A 15,184-nucleotide genomic window follows, 5' to 3' on the forward strand; every position below is an offset into this window, starting at 1 on the left:
ATAGCATTTTTATGGACATCTCAAACAAGATCTGTTAATTACACAAAAAATATTTGTTGCTCGTGAAATAGTTGACAAGAAGAAAGTGAAATTTATATGTAATGGATTTATTTCTCAAGTAACACAAATAACTATTATTGTTGCACACTACAAAATATCATTGGCCTGCAATGCCAAGAACACCCTATTTCAGTAACATTCATATAGATGGTGACATAGTAAAAGAAAAAGCTGTCAAATGATTGAAAAAGAAACAAAAAAGATTTAGTTTTTAATGAATAGCACATCTATAAATTCAAACTACCCTACTCATGATCAAATTATCAAAAACTGTATTAGATTATAGGTGCTTTGAAATTTCAGAACTTTTGACATCACATCTCACTCTCTTTGTAGCTTATTCTATGTAACTCCGTACATACATAACAGAGGCAACTAAAGTCTCATGTCTTCACAATAAAGAAGGCAGTTATGATGCAGCTCATACTACTACTACTACTACTACTACTACTACTACTACTTCTACTTCTACTACTACTACTACACATTGCTTCAGATTACATCGCCTTCACAAAAATAAAAGTAGACATTTTGTTTGTCATCAGTCAAAGAGTTTTACATAATAAAATTAAACTCCATAAAATGAAGATTACTGTATCTAACATGCCAAGTTCAGGAGATTTTTAGAAATCTGTTTTTATTTCTCAATATATTTATCCAGGCTTCGTAGTCTTAGTATATAAATGATAATCTGACACCACTCAGTTTTTACAAAATCCAACTCAACATTTTACCACAAAGAAGCATCACATATCATGTCTCGTTTCCACAGCACAAATAATTACGAAAATTGCCATTTGAAAAGGAGGGAACAATGAAATGCAACAGGTTTACCCATCTAGTATATCTCACAGCCAAGTCCAAAAGTAAATATTTTGTATACTTATGTAAAGTTCATTTTATATTGAACGACTGTCATCTTAGACAGCAGAACTAATGAAATAAAATCGTGGGCATTAAATACTACAAGAAATAGTATTTTTATCACTACAGCCCTGAGTTATGTTTTGTGTGAAATGCGAGACCTTTTTCTCTAAATCTAGTCTAAATTCAGTCACACTGAAGAAAAATTTCCAAGCTTGCTCATAAGAACAAAGCACCTATGTCTAGATTTCAGGCAGGATCCCCATTTAATTCGATACTGAGGTGCTATCCCAACACAGTTGGAATGCCTCTGCAATGCTGTTCAAGTTTGGGGGAATACCAAGAGGACTAAGGTGTCCAAGAGAATTTGGACTTGGAGGGAGGCATGCTAGATTAGTCTGTGCAGTTGTGCAAAGCCACTGTGCCGTAGTGGTTGACGCATCTGCCTAGTGAGTGGGGGACGTGGGTTCAAATCCCGACCTGGGTACAAAATTTCATTTGTCACTTCATTCTGCATATAAACATAATAAAAACATGATGGAAAAAGTAACTAATTCTACGGTCACCTTATGTGTGTATTTCCTTGGTTTGACGCAATAATTTTGTGTGTGTTTGAATTCACACTATGGCAACTTATTTGCTGTTGTGATTAAAGTGTCACTCGTTAACTTCATTATTAAAAATTCCACAGCACCTCCTTTGTTCCTTCAAACAATTGTATTTAAAAACACACTATCATATTGTATATTAAATCATTCACATATATGGCTCAAAAAAACATACCACACATAGAGTTAACTCTGCATCTTAAACTTTTCCCCTTCCCAGAACACCACTGATACCACTGGAAAGTTAACCTTTTACTTTGGCACCAACACTTGCAGTTACCCATTATCTATTTGTACACTGTATTCAGAAGTGCAGAGTAATTGTGAAATATAAATTCTAGACTCAGATAGCACTCTTCTACTTTTCTGTTTGCCATTTCTGATACTGACTTTGGACGATTACGAAAACAATACATCACTAAAAAATGAAATTTGTGTGTGCAACTATGACACAGATTAAATGTACAGTTTTTGTTATGAAATCTGCCCACCACAGAGACAAAGTCCAAATCGTTCATTTTAGTTGCTGATAAAACTGACTGCTCCTCAAAATTTTAAGTCTAGTCTTCTGCACAATCTAGCAACACTGTAGGAAACGCAAGTCTCTAGAGGAAATGTTGTTACCTGCTCAGGCTGTTGCAGTGTTGTACCTGCTCATGGTCTAGTGATAAAGGTCACACAATGTAAATGTAAAGTCTCAGGATTCAGTCCACTCATTTCTTTATTTTATAAACTGCATTTTTTCTGTCTGTTAAAAGTATCAGTCTGATGGAAACCCGAAGATAAATTGCTTCACCTGTGTCAAGATCAAAATAGTTTATGCTCGAATTTTTCTTCACCATACAACCATCGTGAGCTACATGTCATCTGATGCAGGCTAGCATCCACTTAGGTGATTGCAACAAATCATGCCTTTGGGATGTTTCTGCTCTTGCATTGGCAAGCCAAAAATTGTTTATTATTGCAATTTGATTTTACACATGAAATAACTTTGATTGAGCAAGTTAACGCCATGCAGGTTGCTGTGAGTGAATTACTCAATTTTCATTTTTTTGTTTGAAGTCCTAGTATTTCTCTTGCAGATATGTATTAGATTTTTCATACTTCAAGCTCATGAATCTTGTTTAATCATTATAAAGTAGTCACAAGAAGAGAAAGCCTAACATCTGCAATATATTGTTAGCGTTGGGATTAATGGTGGTTAAAGTAGCTTGAAATATTTGTATCTTATATGGGGAGAGTGCTCTTGGATAAATTTAGTCAGAAAAGACTTTGCTTGTTTCAAAAAAGGTCATTCTGGCATGAATGATTTCCACATTCAGCTAGTCTTGATAGCTGGCATACATGATGAACTAAGACTGTTTACCCTTCATGCAACATTTGCATTCACTAGCAACAAAAATCAATGGGGTCCTGTTACTGCATTTTGGCTTGAACATCATTAGTTCATTTATTGAGCATTCCTACAAAATATTGTCACTGGTGACAAGTTATAATGTCTTTGTGTCAACTTAAGAAGAGCCAGTAGGTTTCTACAGATATTGGATTGCTAAATTATCTGAGCACTGTCACATTGTTTTAGGCAATGTTAGAGAATAGATTACTGATAGTTAATTTAAATCTTCTGCTTACTGCTGTGTTCAATAAACTAATGGAAAAACACTATTAAAATATACACTCCACAAATACAAGTAAATTACAACTTACCACAGTAACCTTACCATAAAAGTATATTTTTAATAAAAGGAAGTGCATGCAATACAAGTGTGTCCAAATCAACATGAATTAGTATGATATTACGCCCTCTGGTATTCAAAACAATCTGTGTTAAATGCTGTCCTGTGTCATGCTCAAGTAGTGGGGGAAATGTAGTAGTAGTTGCTGTAGATGCATAAAGAAATTCATAAATTATTCAGCTCCACTATTTCATACATAATATTGTGCATACCCAAAAACCGAAAATTATGTTGGCTGAAGCAGAAAACAGTATTAACAAATGTGCAGTATTATAAGTTTTTTGCCCTTACACGATGAGGTACAGAAAGTAGGGAGAAGACTTACAATGGTGAAGTTTTCTTAAGATTACCTTACCAACTTTCGATTTGGCTGTTTGTAACTCTACCACAGAATAGGTAAAAAGCTGGCCTCTGAAGGAATTGGAACCAAGCACCAAACACAGCCTTTACTTAACAGCATGACCCACTTACCTCAGAGCCAGCAAACAGCTTTAGTAACTAAATCTCTCTTATTGCCTCACTGGTGGCTAAGACATATAAATAGTAAAGTAAAAGATGAAATTAGCTGCAAATTCCATTTAAAACTACACTCAGTATCAAAAACTGATAACCCTGAGTCACACTGTTTGAAAATCAATGATGTTATTCATTGAAAATGACAAGGAAATATCAAGTGAATTTTACTGGATAATTCTGTGCCAAAGAAGTAACTGGATGATCACAAAGTTGCTTGAGATATATTGTGTTGTTGCTGTGTTTCTGTTATGCTCAAAGATTTGGCCACTGGGAGCAAGAACACCAAAAATATGAATCAGCGATCTTCATTCCCATATCTGTAATGAGGTTACGGAATAGAGCACAGTAACTAATAATACTCAGATGGACCAACTGCAAAATAAACACCATGAATCCATAACACTATTACTATAAACTGAAAAGCTCATTCACCAGATGGAATTCACAGAGAAGGCAACACCTCTTTTGATCATTACAAGCTTAGAACACATTTTTACTAAGACTGCTGTCATTGCCACAATCTCAAAACAGAGGAACACGAATCGAATGGAAAAACCACTGATCTGATTGAAAAATGTAAACTCCACAGAGTCTTGGTAACCTATGCACTACATACAGTTCCAAATCAAGAAATGCAAAAGGCCGAGAGTGATGTCGAGAATAACTCATCCTTAAGCAAAACAACTATTCAGTCTATAAATACCAAAAGAACAAAAAGTATCATTTATTTGTAATGTTTGCAATACAATAGCTGCTAATGCCTTTGCAATTAAAGTGAAAAGTGCCTATGTCACAGAGCTTTTATATTAGTACATTAAAAACAGAGATAACCCCGACACACAATAGGTTGACCAAGCTGTTACAGAAATGGGAATAAAATTCACTGGCTTACACTTTTCGTATTCCGGTCCTTGGCAGCTGCTTCTTTAAAATGCAAGCTGTACTCGCTTCTGAGTCCACTCAACCAAGCACTGACTGGGGAAACATTCTACCTGCTGGCAGTATAATTGAACCTGGGAAGCAATGCAAAATCTTTGCATTCTGACTGAATTGGTAAAGAAATATCCTGTCAAATTAACTTGATATTTTCTTGTCATTACTGCTGAAGGATTTTCACTTAAGGTGTGGCACATCATTATCAATTCATTGTTTTGAGTCGAGGAAGGTCATTCCAAACAGAGACTGCAACTTATCTCATCTCTTACATTGCAATTTATCTGTCCTGGCCATCAATGGAGCATAAAGGAGAGATGAATGCTGAAGCTGTTGGCTAACTCTGAGGTAACAGGATCCTGCTCCACTGGTTCTCAGTAATAATTTTGATGGAAGGCAGCTTTTTGCCTATTCTGTGACAGCTACAAAGCAGCCAGACCAAAAGTTGGTATGGAAGTCTTAAGAAAATTTCTGCATCACGTCTCCTCGCTTTTTTCAGCACCCCACAGTGTAAGGGCAAAACATCTTTCAGTACTGTACCTGTTTTGTTTGACATTGTGGCAATGAATAATTTATGAAGTTTCTTTATGCATCTACACAAACACCCACTATTTCATAGTACTTCAGTATGACACAGACCAATACTTACATTCTGATAATTTTGAAGTCCCAAGTGCGTAATATCTTAGTCTATGCATAAATAAACCTACTGGCTCAAAGTAAAGATATAAGTCAGGTTTCAAGCTGGCTGGTATAGATAAACCCCTGTGGAGCAGATGGTGGTGCACAGTATTCACATTGCCCTTCTTAAGAGACTAATGATATTTGAGCAAAAAGTCACCCCACTGGTTTTTGTTACTTTGCTTTAAAGTATACATTACTGTTACACCTGACTTCTGAATCTTGGTACGGAATGCAAAACTAGCATGAAGGTTTAATTATAGTAACTCATGACATATGACAAGTATCGAGACTTCCTGAATGAGGATAACACTCATGCCAGAATGATCTTTTCTCAAACATGAAAATTCTTTTATAATGTGATTTATCTGATAACACTCACCTACAGACACAATTTAAATGCTTTGAGCTGACTTCACTCTATTAAACTCAAAGCTAACAATATGTTGCAAATATTAGACCTTTTTCCAGTTTCAACTTTTTTTTTACAAACCTTGAACAAAGTTCATAAGTTTCAATTATGCAAAATCCAATACATAACAGCAAGACAAGTATTAGAACTTCAAATAAGAAAGGGACAATTGATAAATTTACTCGTAGCAACCTACGTACGTTTTGTTACTGCAGGGTGTTCACTTGCTTTATTGAAGTTATTTTGCACAGAAAAACAACTCCTAAACATGTTTGTCCTTTCCAATACCAGTTCAAAATGTGCCCAAGGTGCACCATGTATCAATGGTCAGACAGACACCCACTGCCACCAGTTGGTGGCTGGCTGAAAGGTGCCATTATTATAAGCAGACACTCAAGCAACCACAAGTTCTTTCGAAGAAATGTTTCTGGGAGGTTTTGCTATTACTGGTTATCTTTGAGGTGCCATCAAACTGATACTTTTAGCAGTTTGCTTTGCTTTAAAGCATACATTACTGTTACACCTGACTTCTGAATCTTGGTACGGAATGCAAAACTAGCATGAAGGTTTAATTATAGTAATTCATGACATATGACAAGTATCGAGACTTCCTGAATGAGGATAGCACTCGTGCCAGAATGATCTTTCCTCAAACGTGAAAATCCTTTTATAATGTGATTTATCTGATAACACTCACCTACACACACAATTTAAATGCTTTGAGCTGACTTCACTCTATTAAACTCAAAGCTAACAATATGTTGCTTACACACCTTTAAGTGAATGACTCGGATTGTGGCAGTGGCTACATCTTATTCGAAAGACTGTACATACTTAAAAGGGGGGAGGAGAGGACAATGTAGGGGTAGGCAGAAAGCACATTAAAAAAGTAAACAAGTACTGTAATGTGGTTTAAACATAAAGGAATAAGTGGATGAAACTTGGGACTTTGCAGCTACTGTACAACACTTACCACTATACAATGAGCTGATACAATACTGACAGCTTGTAATGGGCAACACTTCTGATAGATGTTTCTGCATTCTGTGTTGTTGCCAGATCATGCAGATGACCAGATGTTGAATTCTAAGGGGCAGCTGCTTCTACTGACACTTTAAGTGAATGACTCGGATTGTGGCAGTGGCTACATCTTATTTGAAAGACTGTACATATTTAACAGGGGGGAGGAGAGGACAATGGGTGGGGGAGTAGGCAGAAAGCACATTAAAAAAGTAAAAAAGTACTCTAAAGAATGTAAACACCTTCTTTGTTAAACAAATAACCAGCCTCACAAAAGGAATTACCTGGGATGCTTCATAATTGTATGACATGTAGTTTGATTCAAAGTCCAGATAACTTTAACTTGTACAGTATATATTATAGTTTATTATTTATTCTACCACATTACAAAAAATGTAAGATTAATTACAACAACAGTTCTCACATTACACCAATATTTGCAGTGCCATTGTGTAGGTACAGATAGATCATTAAATGGTCTATTCATAAAATATTTTGGGTGAAAAGTCAAAAATTCTGAAAAATGTGCTCAAAGATTTAATAAAAATAATGGGAACAACTAACACCATTCACTGTCCCTCCTCACAACACATACACATTTATTTGATATAGATACAATCTTTCTTATACATCAGTTTGTTTCAGAAGCATACAACAGAAATGATGCATTCTAAACTACAAAATATGACAGCAAATCACAATATACCAATTACCATCAGGTAAAAGAAGTGAAATGCCAACAAGCATTTAACGCTACAAATAAAAATTTATTACAAAAACACTGAGTGGCACTTGATTTTTCAAATTTATGCCACATTATTTCATCATTAAACATACTGACAGTTCATCATTGGTTGTACATTTATTTACAGAGTACACAGTGCCTTCAGGCTGAGAAGGATTTGAGATGATGTCTTTGGAAACAAATTTTCTTCCATACATCGTTATTCTCATTAAGCCCTCCACATGAAGAAAGGTGCTGAATTAGAACAAGTGGTTCTACCCATAATCAACAATAAAACATAATTGCAATTTCTCTAACATTTTAACAGATGCAGTGCTTTTCAGATGAGCAATGAGAATAGAGAGTCAGTATCCTGCAGTCCATAAGCCAAACAATTATTAACAATGGCTAATTTCTGGGAAAAGAAAAATGGAATGCTCACAGAATAAGCAGAATATGAGACTGAATGTGACTACCTCTTGTAACCTAAAAGTTGAATCTTGTCCAGAAACAAACATTCTATGCAACCCTCTGCTCATTTAGACAGTGAACACAGTCTCCTGCAGACTGTACAGTATCAAAGAGGAACACTTCACTTCACTGATTCAGAGGATTTGATTGGACTCCTGGAGCGAGATCGTCCAGGGCTCTTTCTCTTTGGAGGCCCAGGCGTATGTGAGCGGGAACGTGAGCGTGACTTCCTCTTGGAGTCTACACCCCAATCACTTAGGTCATATTTACTTAAGTCCCCTTCATCTCCAGATTCTTCTTCTTCATCATCATCTTCTTCTTCCTCCTCCTCCTCTTCCTCTTCATCATCACCTTTTTTGTGTCTGTCTTCCTCCTCTTGAGGACTACGACTGCGTCCTTTGTCAGAATCTCTATTGGATCCCCTGCGCTTGCGCTTACGACGTCCAAATTCATCGTAACCATCTGAATCGCTGTCACGCTCTACATACTCAACTACATCACGGTCATTGTAACCGCCTCCAAGACCAGTGCGTTCTTCAGCTTCATCAGCTACACGTGGAGCAGAACACATATTGCAAGCAGTGCGGCGAGCCCAATTGACATTTCCACATTTGCCACATTGCCAGTCATCAGCACTAAATAGGCCACGACTCTTCTCAGCAGCAGCTCGTCCTATTTCAGGTGCAGCACCCCTCCGTCTCCTGCTGCTGCTTCCTCCCCCTGGTCCACCATCTCTCTCTCTTTCACATCTGTTGCAAGCTGTTCGACGTGCGAAGTTCAAATTGCCACAGCTTGGATCTGGGCACACCCAGTCTCCAGCTCTCACACCATTCATGTCAGCACCTGCAAAATATAGTTTAGAAGCTATAAAATAAATCTAACGTATGTAAGTTTAACCAATAGCACATTTCCCAAATGCCAGGCTTGTCAAAAACTTGACATAATGTAACAGAGAGACCCCACAGGAGGGAGGGAGGGAGTCAATAAGAAGCTTGTCTATTTGTCCACATCGAAATACAGGCAGATTACAATTGCATTGTCCCAACGTGTTAAAGTGATGAACAGTTATTTGTATCAAGTGAACAGCTGTTCACTCTAGTGATCAGTTTAATGTTATGGATTAGTACAGAATGATAGAAAGGAAGAATTTAATCAAGTTGCTGAATGAAAACCTAGACTTCTCAAAAAACACCGAAGGTAACAACGAACTTAACGTCAACGTCTGATGGGTCACCCCATCTGCACTACATGTGAACACTGGGAGAAACTACACAAGTCTGGAATCAAGACTAGGACTTTGGAGAACATTCTGGAGCTCAAATACTGTATGATTTGACCTCTTGCCAGGTAACATCTAGGCAAAGAAGTACCTTCCATCACAAGGATTTGAACCAGAAATCGCTGGGATAGGCTTCTTTGTAGCAGCTTGCATTAGCAACTTTTAACTATCAAGCTGGGTCCTTTTAACATATTGCCATCCATCCAACAGTAACAGTTAGCATACAGATGAAATAAGATGGATGGTAAAGGTCTGTTTTATGAGTTTTTTTGCATCAAATCATACAGATTTCACATTTAAAGAGATCCAATAGTTGTCACATTAATACACAACCTGTTTATGACCATGATATACTATCCAAAGGACCAGTGATAACTGCTAATGATCTTCATTGGCCACAACAAGAACTTTGCCTTTCTCCAGGAGGTGACACAAAGGTGATGAAGATCTTCATATCTGATGTTAGGTCTACAACTTTGCTTATACTGATTTGCAACAGATGAGAGTAGTGGTCAGTGGTGGTGTAGGTGGTTGGTCTTGTCATACAATAAGCTTAGACATTTGTAAACATAACACTGTCAAAATATTAGTCAATCTGTGATTGCTTTAAAAAGTTGTTCTCAACCGAATATTCAACTTGCGAGCCCAATTCTCATCATTTGTGGGAAGTTTTGATTTTCTGCTTTCCAATGAAAAATCTGCTGTTGAGGCTCATAAAATGCTGGCAAAGACCAATGGTGAAGCACCAATTAGTGATAAAGTGCAGAGACGGTTTCAACAGTTCGGAATACATGATTTTGATGTCTAACACCAGTATGATGCTGGAAGAAAGAAGGTTTTTGAAGCTACTGATGTTGATGGAAACATTCACAGCAGATCATTACTGAAAGCAACTGATGGGTTTGATCAGAGCACTGAAAGGCAAATGGCCACTGTATAGCAACAGACATGAAAATGTGATGTTGCCGCATGACAACACTTGACACCACGTCACAAAACCTATCAAAACACACTTGGAAATATTAAAGAAAATTTTCTGATGGCGAGATCACATTCAAAGCTGTTTTTACTGACCGGTTTCAACAGGTAAGATTGTCATCTTCACATCTTTAAATTTTCTTTTAGTTGTACATTGTGTTCCATTGTGCATTCACTAGTCATGCCATGTTAATACTTCAGTGGAGAGTATATTGCACATTCCATACAGGTTTATCAAAAATAAAATTACAGCAGGTTTGCCACAAGTAAAAACGCAGCAAAAATGCACCTAGCGGAACTTGGTGTGTCTACATATGTAGCACTCCTTGATGCCTGTCAGTTGTTAAAATTCACAATGTATAGTAAAAGTGCGCATTTATGCCAATGTTTTACATTTACATGGCAAGTGAAACACATCTTGCAATCTTCTCACTCGAAATTACTATGTAAGAACTGAAGAATTGTTTATCTACCTTATGCTGGCCCATCATCCATAAAGATCAGTAGACTCCTACAGAAACATACCATCCAACGTATTTCACTCCCTTCAACTAAGGTAAAAAATCTTGTTTGTAATATTAAAGATGATCCAGACTGCTGAAAGGTGGATGTGTATTGCATCCCATATGAATTTCCAATGTCTCAGTTGGAGGCAGACTATCAGGAGTCAAGCAGAGATGCAAGGAACATCAGCTGCACACCCAACTACAACCTTCAAGCAAATCAGCTGTTGCTGAGCACAATATGATGAGGCCAGTATTGTGTTGTAAACATCAAGAGCATAATTAAAGAGTGTATTGAAATAACAGTGTCAGAAAGCCTAATAAACAGGGATGGAGATTTCAATTTAACCAGAGCTTGGGGTCTGCTCTCAAATTAGAAAGATGTTGTTGAGGTAGGAAATGCTGAGAGAATTTGCATTTCACGGAATATCAGTGTAAACTCTGAAAAACAAAATAGCAACAAAGGGCATAGTGGGCATCAGGACTTGAACTAAGCTATAACAACAGTCCATAGTATGGTTGAATTCTAGGGTTCTTAAGCAATCGTGGCAAATGACAAGAGTGGGACGGCAATCAATGCATAAAGCTATTGTTATTCCTTACTCCACGATCGTTAGTTGGGGATTGAGCAAAAATTTCCCACAGCTGTGCCTGGTATACTCATACTGGTGTACTGAAACACCAGTTTTTGAAACTGTGTTTCCAACAGCTGAAGGAAACGTTGTTGTTGTTGTTGTGGTCTTCAGTCCTGAGACTGGTTTGATGCAGCTCTCCATGCTACTCTATCCTGTGCAAGCTTCTTCATCTCCCAGTAGAAGGAAACATTACACTGTATGAAATAGCTGTGATATTTAATATCTTCTGCTGCAGTGTAAAGTAATGTATTTCATTAATTACCACAAGTTCTTTTCTTTATCTAACATAGAGGATTCACAACTCAATGCAGTATAGTTTTCTGAATCCTCCTCTCCACAATGGTGTCTCTCCTCACCCTTCTGTGATATCACCACAGTGCTATATATAGCCATAACTTAAGTGAGGTGAAGCAAGCCCTAATATACGTCAGCAACACTGCTTAATCAGTAACCATTAAGCCTACAAGACCACCTGTTCTCTTAGACTACCACTCACTCTTTTTACAACATCCCACCTGTTAATCCTTGCAGTGAGCCTTGCCTCCAATAATTTCGCTACATATATAGTCACAATATTCCTGCAACATACAATGACTTTACTGAAATGAAGTTTCTGGTTGACAAAATACAACATGTAAACTCACAATTAAAAAACATGTTCCGACTGCTGAGATGCAATGCAAAGGATCATAATACAGAACTGTTTGGTATATGGGTCATATAGACTAAGTCACACAGGCCCTTCAGACATTCTGTTCAAGTGAGGGACATGTTCTTTCATCGGCTATGTTAATACAGCAACTGAACCATACGAATTTGAGCTTGCAGTGGTGTCGTATTCCACAAAGACTTAGCTGAAAGAAATGCAGTATTCCACATTGCGAAGCTTCTAAGGGTGGTGGCAACAGTATGATACCCTGTAAGATGACATTTTAATGAGTGATAAAGGATAAAGAGCATAGAATGTATACTAAAAATTACTTGAAATACTAAACAAGTTGGAAACTGCAAATATGACATAAACCATACACCAAACCACGGAAAATAAAAATGCTTGATAACAGCAATTAACATAAAAAGAAAATGTATGTCAATGAGCCTACATCAATAGTAAGATATGTAATTAGACAGCAAATCCTAACATATCAACACCAAAAACAACAGTAATTGTCTGAGCAAACATGACATAGCTGTTATCTAATTTTGTAGGTATCAAGAAGTGAACTGTACCTACTCTACTAAGAAAAACAGAAGTACATGAGTATTAGTTTTGTGGACATTAAAATCACCAATAAACCACACACTTTCGTTATCAAACTTCACACTACATTTCTTGGGTTAACTTCTCAGGTTTTGATGACCATTCAATGGATTTAAATCAAATGTCACTGATTTATTTGCTTCATAGAAAGCACCCCTTATTCCTTTTAATCTCATTAATCAAAACATAAATTTTCTAGTGCTATGCAATATCTGATTAAATGTGTAAATGTATCTGCATCATAACACTGCTATGAAAATTATAAAACTATAAAATCTCACAGATCAAAATGTATTAGTGAACTGAAGCAAAATCAAAGAAAAATCCTTGATAGTTCATGAATTTTCATTCAGCCATGTTCAAGACAATTGGCAAAACAATGTCTGGTGGTACTTCAATTATGTTGAAGAAACTAAGAATGAGCGAAAGTGAAAAATATATATTCCTCACACCCCCTACTGAGATGTCAGTGTCATGCACGTAATTTATTTCTCAATCTTCCACCACTATTTGTAATCTGTATTTTTTTCTAGATCCTTCTCAAAAATTTCAAAAGTGCAAACAAACCTTTCTTTAAATTGTGTATACTTGTTGCCTCAAGGCATTCCACATTTTTACTAACGCTGGCTGATACTTCCTTTGCCTCAGACTCTTCACGGTACACGTCTCCCACACCTGAAGAACATGACATCCGGTAGCTGACAGATTTGTTGCATTTGGTGGCATACAAATAAATTTTATACCACAAACACTACTACGTTAGACAACTGTTGGGCTGAAGAGAATTGTCTCCAAGAATACATTTAATGTTATCCAGATGTATTGCACTTGGAAGAAAAGAATCTTTAAACAAGCCCGTTAAAGTTGCCATACAGATATACTCACAAGTGGGATCGTACTGAGGCCCAGTAGTTCAGCATGGCTTCATGCAGCACGAGTGGCCCTTGCGACCACCTTCAATCTAAAGCTTCTGAATATGTTCACATCTATATATCATATACAAATGGAGCAAGTCAACAGCAGCTGACTCTTCGATAATAACTTGGTGCAGAACTCAATGAATTCATAACCTTACGGGGCACTTCTACCACATCTACTGGTAATAAGTAATTTTTCTGGGTCACCCTGATATTCTGTCTCACAATTCAACCCATTCGACATGGGTCACTAGCAAAGTTGTCTTTCACATTTATTTGTATTGTGCTAAACTGTGATTAATTTCAACGTATTAGATATTTGAGATTTTACCTAAAAATTGTCAGACTGAAGGTAACTGTAAATATCACTAAGATAACAAAAAGGGCAACAGTATAAAAGACTATGTTTAAACAACCATATAGATCTAGAACATTCTTACTTCAGTACTTCATATTAGTGGGAACTTAATTACCCAACAGAACTATACAGTGTTAACCCTCATGCAATAACATCAATCTCACCCTACCCAAAGGCATGTGTTTCAACATAGGAGCCTCTGTGCAAATGCAAATGTAGAAGTAAGAAAAATAAGACACCACTACGCTTTGTGAGTTGTGTTGGTGTTTTTGCAGTTTTCCCATTTCTACAATTGTAGCACTTCTCTCTAAAAAGAAATGAGGAATTCTGTGTACAACCCGATTATTAACTTAATTATTTATCATAGCACACACAGTAATATTAGAAGACAAACTAACAACACTACGTAAAAAAGTCAGAACGACTTACCTTGTCTAATCTTCTTGCCGGTAGACGCCACAAAGCTTCACGTCACTAAAACGTCCACGAGCGAAACTGGTGACTTTCCACAATCAGGCTATTAGCACGTGTGATTGTAAACACTTATTAAAAACACTGTTTCCAGCCAAACTAAGCAATTTAGCAAACAAATTTGTAAATAACGTACATTCTCGGCTCCATAAATGCCAAACACCAAAGATACTACAATCAGCCCGTATAGCATCCTGAAATGTAATCTGTGACGACGCCCCTTCGATTATTATTTATTCGTCGACATTCATATGCAAATGTAAGAGTCACCCTCATGCAATCATTAACGTTAATCCTCGAATTGTATAACTCTGGCTTCATTTTAGTGCGGAATATAACGGTACTTACCTCAATTGCTTCTGCCGCAGCGAAGGTCCTGGCAGGAAGATAAAAAGAGCTTTTGTCCATCATTTAGAGATTACAAGAACACAGCTGTAGATTCAGAGAACAGGAGAACTTGTAGTAAATTGTTTCAGTTCTGTGATTTCTAGTAGCGACAAAAACCGTTAACCATGGACAACCACATCCAGTACACCGTTGATATCAAAGATTCGGTGCGTTACTATGGCGACATGACGAAATTTATGTCTGGAATTCAGTCATTAGGCCAGTTCACACTGGCTGTCACGTCACGTCACGTCAATTCACCTAGCCCAGTACAGAACGGTAAAAGTGAAGTTATGAGTTACCATCCGTGATATAAAAAGTTGTAGTATAGTATCCTAATTGAGGAACCAACAACGATAAAGGTTATTCC

General features: G+C 37.0%; 1 protein-coding gene across 1 annotated transcript; it reads right to left on the reverse strand.

Moving 5' to 3' along the window:
* Nucleotides 1-7,160: 7,160 nt before the first annotated feature.
* Nucleotides 7,161-14,606, reverse strand: LOC124776688 (zinc finger Ran-binding domain-containing protein 2-like). The gene is made up of 2 exons (XM_047251790.1): nt 14,386-14,606; nt 7,161-8,868 (listed from the first exon to the last, which is right to left on the reverse strand). Exon 2 carries the CDS (start codon nt 8,858-8,860, stop codon nt 8,147-8,149), a length of 714 nt encoding a protein of 237 aa, XP_047107746.1. The 5' UTR covers nt 8,861-8,868; nt 14,386-14,606; the 3' UTR covers nt 7,161-8,146.
* Between the last annotated feature and the right edge of the window lie 578 nt (nt 14,607-15,184).

This window comes from Schistocerca piceifrons, chromosome 2 (genome assembly GCF_021461385.2).
Source record: "Schistocerca piceifrons isolate TAMUIC-IGC-003096 chromosome 2, iqSchPice1.1, whole genome shotgun sequence".
In the NCBI taxonomy this organism is placed as follows: domain Eukaryota; kingdom Metazoa; phylum Arthropoda; class Insecta; order Orthoptera; family Acrididae; genus Schistocerca; species Schistocerca piceifrons.